At 30.2% G+C, this 22,454-nt stretch overlaps 2 protein-coding genes across 2 annotated transcripts; both read left to right on the top strand.

The window, feature by feature from the left end:
* Positions 1-283: 283 nt before the first annotated feature.
* On the top strand, positions 284-7,236 carry LOC142324494 (uncharacterized). The gene is made up of 2 exons (XM_075365323.1): positions 284-471; positions 5,924-7,236. The coding sequence occupies exons 1-2, from the start codon at positions 366-368 to the stop codon at positions 6,346-6,348; spliced, it is 531 nt and encodes a 176-aa protein (XP_075221438.1). The 5' UTR covers positions 284-365; the 3' UTR covers positions 6,349-7,236.
* A 7,131-nt stretch (positions 7,237-14,367) lies between these two features.
* On the top strand, positions 14,368-20,633 carry LOC142324493 (uncharacterized). The gene is made up of 2 exons (XM_075365322.1): positions 14,368-14,601; positions 19,233-20,633. The coding sequence occupies exons 1-2, from the start codon at positions 14,496-14,498 to the stop codon at positions 19,724-19,726; spliced, it is 600 nt and encodes a 199-aa protein (XP_075221437.1). The 5' UTR covers positions 14,368-14,495; the 3' UTR covers positions 19,727-20,633.
* The last annotated feature ends 1,821 nt before the right edge of the window (positions 20,634-22,454 follow it).

Here is a 22,454-nt window from a genome sequence, read left to right as displayed (position 1 = left end):
CATATGTTTTTTTTAACAGTTAATCTTTTTTTAATGTAAATAACATAGGAAATGTCAAAAGTATGACACAAAAAGTTATTTATAAAATATTAACGATGAGTTTAAAATATTATTAATATTAATAGCAGACTGACATCAGCTATCTAGCAAGTAAAGAAAAAGGATTATTAAAAAGATGTATTATTTATGATTGATAAATTGATAACACATACAAATGACTTTCCATAATTATTTCCTCTGTTTGGACTATATAAATGTCTTTTATTTTGTTCTGTATAAATAAATGATTAAAATCAGTCTTATACATCGGATCTTGTTACGGAGTTTCTTCAGCAAAAATACTGAAACAATTTCTATTGAAGATAATGAAGTTCAACGCAGTTGGCTTTATTACTACAAACGCGGTTCTTTTATCGATCATATTCTTCAGCATAGCTTCGGCTTACCCATCAATACTATCCAAACTTAAAGGTAACTAAATATGTTTAATTGTTCACTTTTAAATAGTAATAATAATAATTGGTTTATAAGATAAGCATTCCAATATTTACAAAATTTTACCAGATAAAAGTATTTTTATATTTCATTAATAAATTAAATTTGTATAATAGATGTTTTATGAAATCTCATCAACAGAAAAACGCCGAAATCATAAAAAGGATGGTATTATTCTTTGTATATTCCATCAATAATTATCTACTCAAGAGTAGGTTAATAATGAATTCAAATATGATCTTAAATTGTATTTCATATGATGTATTTGAACTCAGAGAATGAATCTTTTTAACCAGTATGGAATATTGTATTACTTGTTACGAATCTTCTGAAATTTACAACCGCATATATCCTACTTTGTTTTAAACTCGCAATATCATAAGCAGATCATTTTATTTTGTACCATTTTTCGTGATAGTGTTTTTAAATATATCCATCAAGCCGAAGTTACTATATACCATTTTATATGTACGAGTATAAATGGTTGGACAAAAGTTTGGAATACATGTTTCATCTCATCTTTTACCTGATGCAGGAAGGCGTTGATAAGGCGTTGGAAAGCTCTTCATTAGAAATGTACTCAAAAGTCCATTAAAAAACGATGGTCATAAAACAATTTTTTTTTTACTTTATTAAATATAAGCTTATCTTCTATATGTTTGTAATTTCAAACGGTCCTCATTACAAAAACTTATTGATTATAAAATATATATTTTTTTTAATTACGAACTAACTTCTGCATAGCTGCATTTTTCAAATCTTGGTTTTATTGCATTGTTTTGTTCAGTCATAGAAACTCCCTGAATTGTAATTTAAAAGCTATTTTCCTAATTTTTAGAGGAACTAAATAAAATTTAGTATCACGTACAAATTGTTCAAAAAATCATAAAAAAGTAAATTAAAATCCTAAAGATTAAATCTATTTTAATTATAATTAATTTTAATAATATTAAAATTTTCATGGTTTAATAAATTTTCAGTTTCCTCGGCGTAGAGGTTTCTATGGCCTTTCATCCGGGGTTGCTGGGTTCGAGCTCCGTTAATACAAGTTCGAGCTTCTTTTTTAACTTGCTACAAGAAATTCATTTCAATATCATCCATCGGGAACTATTATAGATTCCCAATCAAAATAAAACGAAATATACAGTATTTAGTTGGTGTTGGGCTTTTATCCTTCAAGCCAATTATAAACATTAAACGCATTTATTCATTGTACGGAAGAAATACCTTGTGAATATTTAATCGAATCAAAAATATTAATAATACAAATTAATTAAATCATATGTTAAAAAATATTATTTCTTATTTGAGCAGAGATCCGTTTGTGATTATAGACATCCACCCCAAAAAAACTATGAAACTGAGAAAAAGACTTTCAAAAGCTAACTGTTTTTTAAAGGGTGACTTTGTATGCGGAATAAGAATTCAAAATGTAAAATAAGTTGTGTTATTATGGATCATAGATCGAGAGAGTTCGATCTGTAAAATAGATCAGAGAAAGCAAAAAATATTTAAAATTTTTTTTCACAATTTCATTCTATAAGCTTCTTTAGCTCTCAGACCCCAAGTAACTCTGAAGTGAAGAATTAGTAGTAGCTCCTGAATGATGAAAAATATGGTTAAATTATACACGTTTGTTGAACACCACGTTATGAGAAGTAAGTTTTATAAAAAGGAATATTTTTTATTAATTTTATTACACGTTTTTAAATTTCGAGTTCTTTTTAATTTTTAAATTAATATAAAATAAAAAAATCCCTTCCGGCACGCCGGAAGGCAGAGATAGATTTCACCGGTGCTATGTAGGGGATAAAAAAGATTTCCACCTCAAAGTTAAAAAAAACTTCATTCAAATTTACTCAATACGACAATGGTTGCATGTGAAAAAAGTTTCACATGTTTAGCATACGACAAGCCCCACCTTCTACAATTCTAGCAATGTTTTGGTCATCGCTTGCCGTAATAGTTGTCATATCAAAAATAGTTTCAGACAAAAGTTTTAGGTAATGTTTAGAGGAATAACAAACACTTTAAACCGATTCGATACTGTGCCTATTAAGGTTGGTATGATTCTTTTTTGTCTTCGAAACCCCATTTTTTCAATGTACGGACGTATGTACCTCGCATAACTCAAAAACGATTAGCCATAAGATGTTGAATTTTAGATTTAGGACTGCTGTAACATCTATTTGTTGATTGCAATCTACTGAACCAAAAGTGTACAAAAAAGCCCAAAATCCAAATCAATTTGAATTTTGAATTTTTTCTTAACTGAAAATCTATCATATGGTGCTACATCAGATTTTTCTATTTAACCTCCGGGACCACCGCTAGGTATTACTTCAGAGGATGAGATGAATGGTTTGCAGCGTGTTTGAAAATGCCATGCCTGACCGGAATTCGAACCTGGGACCTCCGGATGAAAATGATAGGTCGACTGACTTTTTTTTTGTTTAACCTCCGGGTCCACCGTTTGATATTTCATCAGAGGATGAGATGAATGGTTTGTAGCAATTGTGAAAATGCCATGCCTGACCGAGATTCGAACCCGGGACCTCTGGATGAAAGCCCGAGACGCTACCACTCGCGCGCGCCACGGAGGCCGGCAAAGCCGACTGACTTGGAACCAATAAACTTAGCCTGAACTTAATTTTAAAAAATTAGCCTTTATAATAAACGTAAAAGCTTTTATTTTTTAAACATTTAAAATTTCCAATTACCAATTACCAATTTTTCATAGCTTTTTAATGTCGATTCATATCATTTAGACAGTGTAAGTAAGATTGTGCAGATGTTTATTGTCTTTAAGTAATTAAGATTTTCAAGCGACGATTTGAATTTTTATTTTATCCTTTTTTTAACCACATTTATATTATTATTAGTAAAATGTTATGACGCTCGCTACATTATCGAACAGCCCTAACCAGCAATTCATAAGCTGGGAAAATTATTTATCAGTCATCCCGACTGAAATCATACAATATAAAGGGCACGTCAGTATTTATTATTAACTATTATTTTTTGAATTAATTATCTACCAACAGTCAGTAGCTGCGTAACATATCTCTATTATAAAATTCAATTAACTAATTTATAGTTTTATCAAATTGTAATTATTCATGTTACTTAATTTCTCTTTCTGTTTCTTATGCATACATATCTGCTTATAAAATTATACAATGTTTAAACGTCCACGATATTTATATTTTATATTTATCGTTTCTTAATATTAGGTATGCACAATCTTAAATCTTTTAAACAAGTGATTTGTTCTTTTTATTTTTTTCTTCTTAATAAATAAAGTTAAATATAAAAATTATTACCGACCGCAGGGGTCTCGTAGTTGAAATTAAATTTTTGGGGAAGAAATACATTTTTGTAAGGATAGATAATAATCTTATATCTAAACACTTTAAAAAAGTGTTTAGAACACTACAGAAGCTACAGAAGCTTTCGAGAGGGTCCAATATTTTAGGCTATCGACAGGAAAAATAGTCATAAGTGGAATCCTATCAATTTGTTAAAAATTTCAGAGAATATTTATTATTACATGTGAAAAAAATAACCTGATAGAATTTCTACCGAATATACGAAAAATTAATCGATTTAATTAAATGATTACAGTTTATTCGAAGTAATTATCAAGTGTGGAGTAAACATTTTTACGTGGGTAGTAAGTAACCAGCATCACTCCGGCCTTATGAATTGCATTTTCTACTGTGTAGTAGCTGAACAGAAAAATATTTTTTATTGAAATTTTTTTATTGTGTTAGTAAATTTTAAAACTATTTAATTAAGTCGCCTGACTTTCATTCTTCTTTGTTTTTGTAATTTGAAATACGAGAGTAATGAACTACTCGTTCATTACTTGTCGCAATAAGTGATTAAAATTAAATGCCATTGTAATTTTTTATTATCATTAATCAGAATTAGTTATATATTACTAGTATATTAAATATGTTAGTTAGTTATTAGTTGTTTAGTGCTTTCTCACTATTAAAAAATGATTAGTTAATTGTTTATGAATTACTGATTTCACATTCGCCTTTATAAAAAAAAAATTAATTATCATCTAGTTTACTTTTCTGAATCCATTTTTATACTGAAAGTGAAATTAATTTGTCTAATCTGTTAATATAAAATTTTAATTAATTATAAGAACCCATAATTATAACTTGTATCGTTAATCATAGAAAAATAATATTTATCAAATGCTCCTACCTCAAAAAAATTAATTGTATTGAAATTGTCAACAAATTAAATGAGCGCATTTCGACAAAGATTTTCATAAGCTGAACTCTTTTAAGTCTTTAAGTTTATTTTTTTTCAGTGCCTTTAATATGATATTTCACAATCCAACCCTTTTCATTAAAAATGTAGAAACCACCCTTATCCTTGAGGAATTAGGGATGAGGGGTTATCATAACAAAAAACTAGATCGTTTTAAGACCATTTGCTAAATTTCAGTCGAAAAGTTATTTATTCATCTATATTATTTCCATACTTCGTTAAAATTTTGTATTTTTTAACATTTAGTTTATAAAATAACAATTTTCATTGAAAAATGTAATGACATTTTTATTACTTTAATATTAAAAAATATTGCTAGTGTGAAATTAAAGATTACACAGGTGTTGATTTTAATGCTAAATTTTGACATTCGATTTAAATACACAAATTTGTTTCTAGGTTTGTTTATAGATTTCTTCTTTTTAGAATTACAAAGGTCGTAAATATAAAGTATGTAAGGCTATAAAATATATATATATGTATTATAGATTCTGATCATATGCTTGATAGTTCAGATGAATACTTCCATTTGACAGATAACTGAAGTGTAAGCGATCATTAACAAAATTTAAACTTCTTCCAGATAAGCATTTGATTTTAGAAGAAAAGCAATTTCTTACAACATATATTTCAAGTGATCAATGAAAAATCCTCATTAGTAATGTTCTGCTTCCTCCTTAGAAAAATGGTCAGTTCTCAAATTCGAAGTACACTGGAGATGGTGGACTGTTATCCGGAACAGCCTATGAATTGATGTATTTTTACCCCATACCTTACCATCTGTAAGGGAAGATACTACTACTTGATTCAGTTTCATATTTCATTTTTCTTATTCAGTTCCACAATTTCTTTTCCTCAATCCAGTTCCGCAGGTTTGGTTTAAAACCCAATTCTACGAAACCTTAGGGATCTTTGGAGGTTACAGAGAGACACGGGATTTTTGAAATCTTTTTGATCTACCTGGTGCCCCTAGCCTGTAGGCTGTGTGGAACTTTTATTCTTGTTCAGTATTTAAATATCAAGTTAAAAATACTTTACTAATCTTGCCTAAAATAACAGTTTAAAGATAATCTCATAATTATTAACTTCTTTAAATTCTTATTAAATAATATTGTCTATAAATGGTAATTTTTTTCAGAGGAACGAAAAACAGGACCCACTGCAGAAGAGGATCGTTTTAGGCATGGCGTTCTTGGAGCGATTGATAGAAGAATTCCAGTTTTTGCATCAGATATAGCTAAATATGGCATTATGAGTCCTACTTCTCTCCCTAAAATACCTGAAGATCGTAAAAATGACCAGCGAAATAAAGTAATTGTTAGCTATGGTTCACAAACGCCTAGAATGTATGGTTTTCGTCCAAGAATTACAGGCTTTGAGCATGAAGTAACTATTTTTCAATCTAAAATACCTGGTTCTGAATCGAAATTGTTTAATTTTGGAACTAAAGATCCCGTAACATTACCCCCATCACCTGAAACTATAACTGAGCCATCTGAGATGCCTGGATTCTCTAATTCTAAGCCAAGTTCAGGGCCTGCAATACCAGATAAATTACCATAATTTTATCAATTAATTTTTTTTTCTGAACACCACATTTTCAAAAATATTACTTAATATGAATATTTCTCATATTATCTCATTTTTCTGCGCAGAATACCTGTTTTTTGATCGAAGTATAATTTTTTAAGTCCTTAGCTGGATGACGTAATTTTTGTTTTTATAATTTTACACAGAAGTAAGCAATCTTTGGTAATTGTTTAATCTTTGGTTTATAAACTCAATATAAAAAATAGTGATATCAAAGTTGAATATTGCTGTAGGGACATATCACATTTTAAATTAATTTTTGGTATTTTGTAATTATGTCTTTGTTTTCTTACTGTTGTTAATTGTATTAATTTAAATAAATTATTCAAAAATCTCATTGTAACATTTGTTGGACAGCTAAATTTCATCAGTATTGGGGTTCTCTACTATTTGTAATCTTTTTAAATTTATAAACTCCATTTAAATGATTTATTTTCAGGAGCTCCATAACATAAATAAATTAATACATCTGATACAATAACATACATACAAATTAACATAATATTAATTTTGATCCTCAGAGTTCTTTTTGTAGTTGCGATTTTAGTGTAACCAAATATCATGGTTGAGAGAAATGTCTCTGGTTAGTTCATAATCAGCAGTTAAAGAGATATTCACTCTTATTATTTTGTAGGAACTACTATTTAAAATATTTAATCCAGTAATTTATCATAAGACAATTTTATTTTTATTAGTAAACTATAAAATGAATTACGACATAACTTGGGGTAGTTTTTATATAACTTATATCAACCATGTACGAGGATATATATATATATATAGATATATTGTTGTATGATTTAGTATTATGTATTTTTCGTAAATTTGTTTAATAAATTATTGTTTTTAACTAATGAAAAATATATATTTTATTCGGTACCTTTTTCACTTACATATCCTTAGTTAACACTGGCAATAATAAAGCGCTATGATATATTTCCATATACGAATCATAAGTTGTTTTGGTAAAATAATTGCCTCTATTTGAGAAGAGAGAAAACTTATAATTAAAATATAAAATTTCCTTTACTAAAATTATTTACCTAGTGAATATAGATGTCATTTCTTAAAAACATTTACAAAAATAAAAGCATTAAGAATATAATTTCTAGCTCTGAATCAATATACTACAAAGCGCATAAAATATTAAACTCTTCCAAAATTATCAACATAAGATTGTTAAAACCCATCACTTGACATCTATACGCGAATAAAATTATATTTTTACTAAACGGTCAGAGCGTGAAAGTGAAAATCCGGTACAGTTGTAACGACGATCTATTATTTAAGAATGTTAGTCGACCTGAATCTGTTTCTGTGTTCCTCTTTACAGTCATCAATTATGAACAGTAAATTATACCCTGTTTAAGAAATTATATATATACAAAAAATTATGAATATACATATATAAGTTATTAAATTAAATTTTAACCGACTTATATCTATAAAATTTTATGAACACACTATTTGTAAATTGAATAGCATCCGAGTAAATTTCCTACTATTCTAATACTGTAATCCACAGGATCATTTTATATCAAATAAAATACACTGGTTACACTTGTTCAATAATGTTTTATTTAATGTTTCTTGTTAACGTTTACATATTTAAGTATATATGGAGGAACTCAGGCCTGACTTTATCCAACAAGATCTTAATTTATAAGGCTTTCCTGCACCCTCTCGACGTACGGTTTAGAATTTTGGGGAACAGCTAATACTGATAATGTGAAAATTATACAACGATTCCAGAACAAAGTAGGGAAGGTGATTGCTGAAGCGCCATGGTTTACGCGGAATGATGAGATTCAAGATTATCTGGAGCTCCCGTCGATTCGCGAGATTGCAACCACTTTGCAATTAATCTACTCGATAACAGAGTGACGTCCGACGGTTGAGATGTGTCCATGTACTCGACTTAGGATCTGCGTAACAGTTTGGAATCCAACACCGTCAGGTTTAGTGATGTTGCATCTAATTTGTTTGTTACTTCTCTTTCTTTTTATTCTTTGTTATTAATATTTGTTCTTGTGTACTACATGGTGCTGGAATTAATGTTTTGTGATTTATGACTGAGCTTGAAATTTCATATTGGACTTTAAGTTTACTTGCAACTATTTATTGTGTATTACTTATTTTGGGGATTCCTGAAGAACCCCCTTATCATGTGTTTTTGTCAAGAACTTACTTATGTCTCCGCAGTAGAACCGATTGTAATTATAATTGTTATTAAGAAAAAAAAATTATACATTTACATATATACATATTACAAGTAATATGAATTTTATTGTTGTGTTATGTTTATGATGTATGATATGAGATGATCTTGACTGTCTGTAGTTATAAACAAGAGTGAAGAATACAGTGAAAAATAATAAAATATATTAAATATCAGCTGTAATTAAGCCAACTGAATATACAGCTTTCTATAAAGAAGAAGACGAGACAGTAGTTAAATTTATTTATAAGAAATATAAAGAATGATACTGAACAAACTTGAAAAAATTACAACTCACTTATTCAACCCATGTTCTTAATAAAAATGGCCTCATTTGAACTATTTTAATATAGCCGAAAATTAAAATAAGGAAAATAAACAGTATTTTAGAGTTATGTTGCCTAAATAAAAGAGCTATAATACCAGGAAAGTAAAAATTATCATGGAATAAAAAGAAGATACCATCTAATCAGACAAATGACAGATGAAACAAAAAGAAATTACTGTAATAAAAGGATCGTGTTCTGCATTATTACAATGGCAGTTATATCATATTTTTGCAGTTTTGAGTGAACTTTACTAATAATTGTAATATTAATGAAACAAACACAAGTCCTACAAAGCAACTGTATCATTGTCAAACACCGACTGTTGTCTTTGTTAGATATTTTTCTACAAAAAAAAATGTGTCTTCTGTCTTCATTATATTTAATAAAATTATTTTATTAAAATATAATATAATTTTAAGAAATTCAATTTTGGAAGGTTTTCTAAAGGTTTTTACAATTTCTGCAATGTCCAGTTTTATTACAAAGGTGAAGTTCAATGAGATTTCGCCTAATCTCCCACAAAAGTTGTTAAGCTGCACTACACTGCAACACAGTTCTGAATCATTGGAATACCTCTAATGATAAAAAGAAAGTTATTATTATTATTTATTTTTTTTTTTTATTGTTGGATTACGGCAGAGGCCTTATCTAATTTTAAATTTATTATGTTACTTTATTTAAAAAATCGATTAAATTAAGTGAAACCTTTATTAATGTAAAATGTAGTCTTTAACAATAATTTCAAATATAACAAAAATAATAGTTTTAATTGAAATTGATCCCTCCCGACTCTGGATAATGAGAAAAGAGGAGGAAAGAGTATAATATTATTAAATATATAACAACATTTTTCTGCAGGTTCTGTGTTATAAATTAGTACGTGTTACATATGGAAATGATGAATAATAAAATTAAAGTAATTTCAAAGCAACAGTTATTGCAACGATAATTTAACACAATATTTTATAATGAAAGACTAAAATGAAAATACCGGACGGTCATTTATCCTCCCATCAGTAATTACTTTTATTTATTTATTTTTATTAATTAAATGCAATTACAAACATATGATTCTTTATCGTATCTTCTTAAAATTACTCTTTGTAAAGAATACCCAATACAACAAGATTTACAAGATGACGGTTTAAGAACTTCAATTGATAGAAAATAAATAGACCTATTTTCAAAGAACGAATGTACCCTCATCCAAAACATGTATCTGCAAAACATGAAAACAAAAAACAAACCAAAATTATAATGCTTTCATTTTTATTCCTTTATTCTTAAAATACTAATATTTTATCGGATAGTTGACTCTAATTTGGTGCCCCATTTACAAATGAAATTCGACTAATAAATTGAAAATTAAAATCAAGTACAGAACAAAATATTCCATCGCTATTGAATGTACGAGAGTTTCGTTAGCGTTGTTTCCAAGGACACTAACTAATATTACTGAATAATGATTGCCGAAAAGATATATACTTCAATTGTATCCCCATGACATTTTTTTTATTTGCAAATTTTTTGTAAAAATGATAACAGATGGGTAAGGGATAAAAAACATTATCGAAAACCAACGAAGATTAAGTGTTTAATATTGAAATAAGAAAGGTATGGAAGTATGACTCTGTACGGCAGTATAAAGAAGGTTTCAGATACCAATGATAGTATAAAACTAGTTAAACTAGTTAAAATATATTAGCAGTGTTCGCTGAGAGGCAAACTAAAAACAGTGAGTTACATAGGAAACAAGTGACGTTAGGAGCGGAAAGGAAACCACATATTCTCTCTGTAGAATTTGTGGCTTGATGAAGTAAGCTTTTCCTCATAATTATTTTATCCTCTGGGTAAGAAAAATCTAATTTTAAAACAGAAAATTTTATGGTAAAAATATTAGATAAATATGTGTTGTGTCTGAATCAAAAATACTCAAAAGGAAACGACATATCAAAATAAATCGCCTCACCTGGCTTTGTCAATAAAGTTTTACAAAATTACAATCCAATTAATGTATTATTCTATTTATTCACCTAATTATAGTTTTTTTCTTTATTTCAAGCCTATCACATTATTACTGTTCTATAGTTTTTTTGTAATATTGAATACAGGAATTTAATAATGATGCAGTTGAAATTTAATAACAAGCAAAATATTAATATAATCGCTATAGTTCTACGGATACATCTTGACAATTGAATAGCTGCCTGGAAAAATGTTGTAAGGCTAAATAAACTTTTACAGAAATTTAAAAAAATATATTTTACCCCAGAATTAAAATATATTTCTTCTTTATTTATCTTAAATGATACGGTTAGACAAAATATACGTGATTTTGTATATTTTATGCTGCAAAATACTCACTAGAATAATAATCTGAAATTTTTAGATTTCAGTTGTGGAATAAAGTTGCAAGGTACAAGAAAATGAAATGTTGTAAGTCATAAATTAAATTATTAATTAATCCATTTAAAAATAATAATTCTTTTAATAATTTATAAGTCAAAAACAGTTAACATATATTTTTAAATTATTCCTGACAAGGTAAATTAAAAAAATAATAAAATAACTTATGATGAATAGTTATAAAATATAAAAAATTCATTATTTTTTTATTTTTATCATTAAGCATATAAAATTATTAATTATTATCACTCTTAAGTAAAATTTAAATAAAATTTCTCACATCCTTTGCCAGGAAGTAAGTAATTAATCACGTCACAAAGATCTTTATTCTTTTCTTTTGATACAGAATGGCTCAGTATAAAGTGGAGGTAAATCATTAGGCATTACATACGTATGTAACTCTGTCCATTTTGCCTTGCTTTAGTTTAGTTATTGAAACGTGCTTTGATGTACACAGGATGTTGTTTTGATTATATTTTAATAGAACGAGGATCGTCAGCTGTTATTTGGTTCAATAAAGATTCTGTAATTTTGTAGCTGATCGCTTTTTCCTTTCAGTTAAAGAGAAATCACGATCGCAAGGCATAAAACTGTGTCCACTTCCTAGAAATATTTGGTCAATTTGTGTAAAATAGCCTTTATTCACCAACATTATTTGATAAAGAGCAACGATTTTCCAGTTGTTATTTTAACCAATACAACGGTCTGACCGTATTATCAACTTCGATCTTGGCCAGCATTTAAAGTTTAAAATTTTCTAACACGTAACTTAATAACACAGAAGCCTCTTTTAGAGCCTCTTTTGGCCACGTTTCATCCCATACAATAATTGTTACTTTATTTCTTCCAAGGTCATGAATGCAGCTATTGCAGATAGATCTTTGGTAAAATATAGTTGAATGTGCAAGTGTGGTTCAAAACAAAACTTGCTGCATGTTAGTACGCAAAACATGAAGGTAAATTATTTAAGTTTGCTGCTTCTGTATCATGTTTTAAAGATTTACAGGCGCCTTCTGCTTTTCTGTAATGCAATTTACTTTCCAAAGCAATTCTATTTCTTTTGCTATCCGATTCTGCAGCGGTAAGAACATAAAATTTCAGTCACATGTAGCACATGCGTCTGATTTTAGTAACCAAAGACGTAAATTAAAATCATCATTAAAAATTTGTCTATAATAAAATTCAGTCATTTTTAAATCGGGATATTTTTCTTTAAATAAAATATACATTTTATCAGCTGGAAGTCATTCTTTGGCAGACTTATTCCGAGAATAATGGCTTTTTTGCTTAGGAAAGCTCATATGTTGTCTAAGAAGATTTATCCTCTCCAATTTTATTGGCTCTGTTTTTATGTCTGCCGCTACAGTCAGAGAAATCTATCAAAACACATTTTATTTTAGTTTGTAAAACTTGCATTTTACTAGGTGTTATGCCAGTAATGTCACACAGATTTTTTAAACATACTCTAACTTGGCTAGTAGATTTTGTATTTAAAGAATACTTAAATGAAGCATGTCTTGTAGAAGTTTCTCTGAAACCTTTAAATATTTACTTTTCGTTTTTGCTACTTGTTCTCCGAGTCAACACAACACAACAATTGAGAAATTGATATTTAGATACTTAAGAAATTTACCTATGAATGAGAAAAACAGTTTCTTAGTGCCATGCATGGTGTTAGAGAAGCAAAGAGACGTAAGATTTCAGAAACGTTTATATTCTTTTTCTCTGCTGAAAATAATGTAAATAGTTCTACAGAATTACATACTATTTGTACTTTATTTGTGAACTATTACTATTGTATAACTACTTGTATACTATTTGTAGAACTATTTCTAAATAGTTCTACAGAATTACAACTTTTTCAGAAAATGCATTAACAACAGAATATGTTAACGTATCGACAATAGAAAATGTTAATGTTATTCAAAAACTTTCGGAATTTTGTCATGAAAGATGTTGGGTTGACGTTAGTGTTAGTGAAAGTTTAGCATAGAAATTTTAACCGATTATTTTCAGCAGAGAAAAAGAGTATAAACGTTTCTACCCAAAACTGTTTTCTACTGAACGTATAAGCTCTTACTACTATAACGCATGGAATTCTATTAATGGAAACAAGGAAATTAATTTTTAGATCATAATTAGTATTGATGAAATTAAGGTGAATAAATAAGATTCAGTCATTTCAATGGACATTTTCAAACTATGCTTCTCTAAAGAAAGCAAGGGTGATTTTGTTTTTACTACCGTAGAGTTGTACATCACAAATATGATTCAAATTATGAAGTAGTAAAATATGACATTAACAAGAACTTCTGCATGGTATTCTAGATGTTTACTTCAAAATTTCAAACCGGTAGATGGAAATTCCATCATTACAACGCTTTTGCAGATTACTTTATAGAAATTTGTTTAATAAAACAGGCGTTTTCCGAGGTTTCCCGTACATACCTTACTCTTTAGTCCTAAAACTAGAAAGAGATTTAAGGATCACAACTTTAGATCTGAGAGGTCCCGATGAAAAATCTAAAAACCATATTAAAAAACGTTTTCCAAAAAATGTTTTAACCATGGAAAACGCTTTTAGTTACTTTTGTGTTAGGTCACACGGATCTCACTATAAAAGAGATAAAAGCAATTAACCTGGTCGCTCAATAATTTATAGCACATGTTTATCTGGACTACCCTAATTAATGTAATCCATTTATTGATAAAAATATAATCTTTGTAATGGTCCCTAATTAATCTCTAATTTGCATTTATTAATCCGAATCAATCTTCGAAATGATAAAAAATATATTTTATATAGTTAATAATCTTTTTTTAATACAGATAACTTAAGAAATGTCCAAAATATGGCAAAAAATATTTCCAAATTATTATTGATGATTTTAAAATATTTACGTTAATAGCTGACTGACGTCAGCTATCTAGTAAGTAGATAAAAGAATTATTAAAAAGATGTATTATTTATAAATTAAATTTTTTAATGATAAATTTATAGCACGTACAAATGACTTGACGCATAATTATTTCCTCTGTTTCGATTATATAAATTTGCTCTATTTTGTTTTATGTAAATAAATGATTGAAAACAATCGTATATAACGCATCTGGTTACTGAGTTTCTTCAGTGAAAATACTGAAACAATTAATTTTTATCGAAGACAATGAAGTTCAACCCAGATGGCTTTATTACTACAAATTTTGTTCTTTTATCGATTGTATTCTTCACCATAGCTTCAGCTTATCCATCAATATTACCAAAATTTAAAGGTAACTTAATAAGTTTAATTTTTCACTTTTAAATAGTAATAATAATTAGTTTATAAAATGAGCATTCCAGAGTTTACAAAATATTTTTTTTTTTTTAACTTTATCAGAAAAACATATTTATCAGAAAAACATTAAGAAATGAAATGAAATTTGTGTAATAGATATTTTATGAAATCTCATCAGATTCTCATGAACAGAAAACGTCGAAATCATAAAATGGATGGTATTATTAAATGGAGTGTACTTGTATATTCGAAAAACAATAAATCAGGAGTAGTTTAAGAATGTGCTCAAAAAATTATCTTATTGTGTTTCATATGATGTAGTTGAACACAAGAGCTCTTTAATTGGTATGAGATATTGCTTGTTACGAGAATCTTCTGAAATTTACGTCTGGATATATACTAATTTTTTTATAACTAGTAAAATACATAAACAGAATATTTCAATTTTGTACCATTTTTCGAGATATTGATTTCACTTTCTATATGAAACCGAAATAATTATACATCATATATAAATGGTTGGAAAAAAATTGGAATATATGTTTAGTCTCCGCTTCTTGTCGATGGAGGAAGGCGTTGTAAAGCTCATCGTTAGAGCTGTACGCAGGGTATATAAATAAAAAAGATGGCCGCAAATTTAACAAAATAAAATATTTATAGTATATTAAATAGTTATCACAGTTTTTGTAATTTCAAACAGTCCTCGTTACAAACCCCTTTTTTATTATAAGAAATATTTTTTTTTTTTAATTGCAAACTAAGTTATGCAGAGTTGAATTGTTTGTAATCATGGTTTTGTTGCGTTGTCTTCTTTTCATAGAAACACCCTGGATGAAAATTTAAAAGCTAGTTTTACCTAGTTTTTAAGAGGATTAAATAAAACTTATGTACAAAACGTTCAACATATCATAAAAAACGGAATTAAAATACTAAAAATTTAAATTTACTTTAATTATAATAATATTTAATAATATTATAAATTTGCATGGTTTAATAAATTTCCAGTTTTCTTGGCGTAGTGACCTCTACCTTTCATCCGGGGGTTTCTGGATTCGAGTTCCGTCAATAAATGGTATTTTTTTACTCGCTACAAAAAATTAATTTCAGTATCATCCATCGGCAACTGTTACCCAGTCAGAATAAACCGGAATATTCAGTATTTAATTGGTGTTGGGCTTCTTTTATCATTCAAGTCAATTATATACATTCAACACATTTATTCATTGTACCGAAGGAATATATTGTGAATATTTAATTGCGTCAAAAGTATTTATAATAAAAATTAATTAAATCATATGGTAAAAAAAAAAATTATTTCTTATTTGAGCAGAGATCCATTTGATATGTTTTAGATCCACTCCACAAAATGATAAAATTGAGAAAAAGACTTTCAAAAACTGACTTTTTTAAGAGGTGACTCTCTATGTGGAATGGGAATTAAAGATGTTGTAAAATTAGTAGTGTAATTACGGATCACAGATCGAGAGAGTTCGATGTTTAAAAAAGATCAGAGAAGCAAAAAAAAATATTAAAAATTTTTTTTCGCAATTTTGTTCTATAAGCTTCTTTAGCTTTCAGCCCTCCAAGTAACTCTGAAGAGAAGGATTATTAGCTCCTGAACATTGGAAAATATAGTTAAATTATATATTTTGTAGAACACCCTGCTCATGAGAAGTAAATTTTATAATAATTTAAAAAAGAAAAAATTATTAATTAAAAACAACCTTTTTAACAAATTCATTCAGGAAAAAATCATTCAGGAAAAATTTGTTTAATGACTTTAATATGATTTATCACAATTCTACTCGTTCCATTTGAAAACTTTAACTCCCTCCTTCATGAGGAATTAGTGGTATGGTGGTATCATATCAATAAATATTCATTTTGAATTAAGACCAGCTGTTAAATTTCAGTTTTCTACATGTAAAGGATGAAAAGTAATTTAACAGTTTCCATATTTTGTTAATTTTTTTATTTATTTTTGTACATAAAATAAAAAATGTTTCTATAACAAAATTTTAACAACTTTAATATTAGAAAAAATATAGCTAGTTAGTAAAATAAAGATTACATAGATGTTGATTATAATGCTAAATTTTGGCAATTGGTTTAAATGAACAAATTTGTTTCTATATTTGTCTATGGATTTCTTCTTTTTTTTTAAATTACAAATATCGTAAATACAAAATATATTATTATTTTATGAAAGGATTTATAAGCATTTACTATTAGATTAATGGAGTCTGAAAATATGGTTGATATTTCAACGAATATTTCCTCTCTCTTTTTTTTTGTAAAAGAGGTGGGGAATCCCAATTAAGGACGCTTAAGCAGTGTCGGGCTCGCTAACAGGTGCCGCAAGATGTTGTTAATATGCGTATATAAACCTGCGCACTACCGACTAAACCGCCACCCCTGGCTACCACTCTTCCTGGAACCGCTAATGAAGCATTCCTTCTGGAAGGGGGGTTACACGTCCACTCACACATTCATACGTCATAGTGCAATATCAACAGAAACACATCAGTTACAGCAAAATAACAGCAAACAAGAAACATCAAGATACAGAAACAGATTATGAAACTACATACTACAGACTACACACAAAGAAAAAAGTCACACAATATCTGTGGACGCCAGTAGATACGGGAGCGGAGTGTCCGCGACCTCTTCCCGTCAAGGCGACTCCCCACATGTACGAGGGAACCCCTAGTCGCTCACCACGAACCTGTCCGCCCCCGCACTCTCCGACGCCGTCTATTTTTCGTGTCACCTCACATGCTTGGAGGTCCCTCATCATGATTTTCACATACGTAGTGATCGCCTTCCAGTTTTCTTTTTTTTCCATCATTATGTCCATCACCTCCTCAGGCTGGAACATCACTTCCCTGCCTAGTACGTCAAGTAGCTCTGTCCTAGGTTCTTCGTATCTCGGACAGTGGAAGAACACGTGGTATGGCGTTTCCTCCTCCTCGCATACCGGACAGTTCTGTTCATCGTCGAGGCCGTACTTATGAAGGTATGCTCTGTATCCCCCATGGCCCGCAATAAACTGGGTAAGGCTGTAATCCAGCAAGCCATGAGCTCTCCCTCGCCGCGCCTTACATCTCTATCCAGGCAGTGTGTCCATCTGTCTTTTGTGCTGTCATCCCACCGTTCTTGCCACTTATTCTCCATCTCCTCCGTCAGTGTACGTGTCCATCTTCTTCTGTCTGCGGAGGAGAGAGCCCAAAGCTCACGTAATCTTATCCGTATTTCGATTACCAAATCTATCGGAAGGGTTCCCGCAAGTACTTCTATCGCATCCTTCGACACGGTCCTGTATGCTGCGGTGATTCTTAGGCAGCACCTCCTGTGTAAGGACTCCATCATGCCTTTGTACTTTTGATACTTCGTTATTCTCCCCCATACCTCTGCTCCATAGAGTAGCGTTGAATAAACTACGCTTACAAGTAGTTTCCACCTTTGCTGCTTCGGGCCGTAGCAGTTCAGGAGAAGGGCAGCAACTAACTTCCTTGTTCTTTCAGCTTTTTCACATGCCTCCTTTACGTGTGTGCCGAAGCGAAGCCGGGCGTCTATCCAGACGCCTAGGTACTTAACTGTCGGTCGTGACACTATTCTTTGTTCTTCTGTGGTATCACTATGGTGGTCTTCGTTTGGCCTTTGTGATCACGACAGCTTCTGTCTTTTCGGGCACCATCTGCAGCCCAATTTCGTTCATCTATCCGCTTATTGTGTTGTAAGCATTGGTTATCTTCTCGTCTGCCTCTGTCTCTGTGTTCTTGGCTTCAGCCACGAGGGCCAGATCGTCAGCATAGCCCAGTAAGGAAACTTTTGGGGGGAGCGGGAGCCAGAATACCCCGTCATACGCAATATTCCATAAAGTTAGTCCAAGTACCGACCCCTGCGGAACTCCCCTTTCGATGATTCACTCCACTATCCCATTCTCCACTTCACAGCGCAATTTACGCCCGGTCAGATACGACATTATAATTTTTGTTATACATGTGGAACTCTGCGTGTTATACGAATATTTCCTCTTGGTGGGCCTCATAATTCTAGCGATGAGCGTTCCTTGAAAAGTTTAAACCTCTCCCAGACGAGCTTAAGGTATTAGAAGAATACCAATTTCTTATAGCATAAATCTGAGAAATCTTCGTTACAAATAATTTATTAATTTTCTGCTACCTCTTGGGAAAAATATTCGATCCTCAAATTGGAAGTACACTCGAAATGGTCGCCTGTTAACCGAAAAAGCCCATGAAACTGATCTCATGCCTTATGTCCTGTAAGGGAAGATTATTCGTCTTAAAACTTGATTCCATTTAATAATTAATTTTCCTCAATCCAGTTTCATAATTCCATTTTCACAATCCAGTTTCGTAGGTTTAGTTACACAGGGAGGTTGCAGGGAACCACGGGGTCTTCGGAATCATTTTGATCTAGCAAGAGCTCTTATCCTGTAGGCTTTGTAGGTACTTTTATTCTTTCTCAGAGTTTAAATACCAAGTTCAAATACTTTCCTACTTTTAACTAAAGTAACTGTTTAGAGATAATCTCATAATTATTAACTTCTTTAAATTCTTATTAAATAATAACATTGTCTGTAAATGGTAATTTTTTCAGAGGAACGAAAAGCACGATCCACTGGAGAAGAAGAAGGAAAAGGTCTTGGTTTTAGACCGAGAATGCATGATTTTGGGCTGGATCATACTGATTTTTGGCTTGGAAAGTCTCGTTATAAGTATAGCGATCTTGGAGCGAATGGTAGAATAATGCCAGTTTTTCGATCAAATATAGCTCGGTATGACACTATTATTCCTTCTAATGACCCAAAAGTATCTGAAGCTCGTGTAACAAATATGATGGCTAAAATACCTCGTTATGCTTCACCAATGCCTACAGTGTCCGGTTTTCGCCCAAGAATCAAAGGCTTAGAGCCAAAATTAGCTATATTTAGTCCTAAATTCCGTAATTTTAAATCTAAAATAATTGACTTTGGAAATGTAGTTAAGTCATTAGGTCAACAAATATTTCCTTATCTATTAGAATTACTACAAGATCCTAATTCCGTATTTCCTAACATAAAAGATTTTTTTTTTGGAATATTTGTACTTTGAATACCTAATTTTGGACCCGAAATATCATTTAATTCTCCCGTATTGCTTAATTATTTTTTTGACAAGAACACCAGGTTTACAATAATCTTATTTAGTCTTTTGAGCCCTACGTTGGATAAAATATTTTCTGTTTTTATACGTTGATACAGAATTATTAAAACAATCCCCCTTTTATCTTTTTGGTACATAATCTCAGTTTAATATGCCAAATAGTGACAATAACGTTAAATATTATCATTTACACTATTAACTTTATTTTAAAGAGATTTATGGTATTGTGGAATTAAGTATTATATATTTTTTCCTTACAGCGGTAACTGTATTAATAAAAATAAATTATTTAAATATCTCATCGCAATATCTGTGGGACTGCAAAAGTTCAATTTTTGGTTCCTATACAATTTTTAATTTTTATAGATGATTTATATAGTAGAACTTTCTGGAGTTTCATAACAGTTTTGGGGATGAGACGGCGTCCAATAATAGCACCTTCCGTTCAGATGAGCTTTTTTTCTGATGCGCAATCTGACCTTCGTTTTTTGACACTCCGTTCAATTAAATATATTAGTCCTATCATCATCATCCTATCATAATTATCTAGGTTGAACATGAACTTCTGTGGTTAACCCATAATCAGCAGCTAAAGAGACATCAACGCTTATTATATTCACGCTAATAGTAGGGACTATTATTTAAAGTATTTAAACCAGAAACTAATCCTAACCCAGTTTTATTTTTATTAATAGATTCTAAAACAAATTGCGGCCTAACTTGGGATAGTTCTGATATAATTTGTATCAACCCTGTACGAAGATGTATATATATATATATTGTATGATTTAGTATTATGTATTTTTATTAACTTTTTTTGTTTAATAAATTATTGTTTTTATGTTTCACAAAAAGATCCGTATCGTATTTTTCTGTACCGTTTTCATTTACCTATCATTGTTAACACTGGTTCTAGTAAGTCATTTACCCCGTTTAAGTTAGAAGGACAATCTCCTGAGCTGTGCTAAGCTTAATCCTGCGGTATCCAGGTAGGTGAAAAAAAGTCATGACATACTTTCATATACGAATAGGAAGTTTTTTTGGTAAAAGAAATACCTCTATTTGAGAAAGAAGAAAAATTATGATTGATTAAAACATAAAATTTTTAACTAAAATTATTTACCTACTGAATATAAGCGTCAATTCTTAAAAATATTCATAAAAAGAAAAGCATTGAAAATAGAATTTCTAGCTCCCAATCAACATAAATAAAAGCGCATAAAATTTTAAGCTCTTCGAAAGTTATCAATATAAGACTTCAAGAACCATCACTTGACATATGTAGTCGAATAAAATTATATTTTTACTAAACGGTCAGAGCGTGGAAGTGGGTCTCCGGAACAGTTTTAACGACTATCTATTATTTAAGAATGTAGTCGACCTGAACCTGTATCTAAGTCCCTCTTTACAATATTTTTTTTCTAACCTCCGGAACCACCGTTAGGTATAACTTCGAGGATGAGATGAATGACAATTTTTGTAGCTTGTGAAAATGTCATGCTTGACCGGGCTACAGTCATCATTTATGAACAGTAAATTATACCCTGTTAACAGAAAAATATTTATGCAAAAAGTTATATATCCATTTATAAGTTATTAGATTAAATTTTAAGCGACTTACGTCTGCAAAATTTTTTAATTAGAGTACTTCTGTAATCAAGGGTGTGGGGTTGTAGGGTCGTTTTTTATGTTGGGTGAAATATCTGACAACAAAGTTGTAATACTTTCCTGGCGTTGGTTGTTTATTCTTACATAGAGGGAAAATAATGATAAATGTAAAAGTTACCTAAGATTTATTTTTGGGGTGAGGGTAATTTAAGATGAAGCTTTACTGTAAAATTATCATTATAAGTTTAAATAAACCAAAACGTTTTTAAAAAATCAAACAATCCGTTTTTATTTTATTTTTTTGCTCTTTCACTCAAAAATAATTTTTCAACAATTACTTTTTCAATTTTCTGTGTTCGGTTACTGTGTTAAATAGAAAGACTAAAAAAATTTTTCTGAGAAGTGTATACCAATAAAACGTTACCAAATTCTTTTGGGAAGTGGGGATGAATTCCCCACCTGTTTAACCCCGGTACCACCGTTAGGTATTGTTTCAGAGGATGAGATGAACGATTTGTAGCGTGTGTGAAAATGCCAGGCGTGACCGGGATTCGAACACAGGACCTCCAGATGAAAGGCCAAGACGCTACCACTGGCGTCATAGAGTCCGACGGGGATGAACTGACTGTTAAGAAATTTTATTTTAATATTACTATTAATAGTTTGTTACTTTAACTTTTAATTATAGTAGAAGTGTAAATAAACCAAAAAAGCGTAAAAAATTCAAGAAATCGATATTTGTAAACTTTGTTCTTCCCCACCACCAAATTATTATTTTTGGGTTATTACACCTAGAAAGGCGTAAAAAAATAGTTTAGAAGATATACATTAAGTATTTACTTAATGTATACTCATTACTTAATGTAATGAGTATACTCATTTACTTTTTTTTTGCCTTTACTCCCCTGGGCCGGTCCGACTTGTTGGTATTGCGCCGCCCAGGGGAGTGTCTATAGACTCTAATAAGCCTCCCCGCCTACCGGCTATATACCGGCATGGCAGATCGGCTTACCGGTTCAGATCTTTTGAGACTATCGTGTTGCCCTTTTTTTGACACCACACCATACCT

This window comes from Lycorma delicatula, chromosome 5 (genome assembly GCF_047948215.1).
Source record: "Lycorma delicatula isolate Av1 chromosome 5, ASM4794821v1, whole genome shotgun sequence".
NCBI lineage: Eukaryota > Metazoa > Arthropoda > Insecta > Hemiptera > Fulgoridae > Lycorma > Lycorma delicatula.
This window is presented reverse-complemented; position numbering and strand designations above follow the sequence as displayed.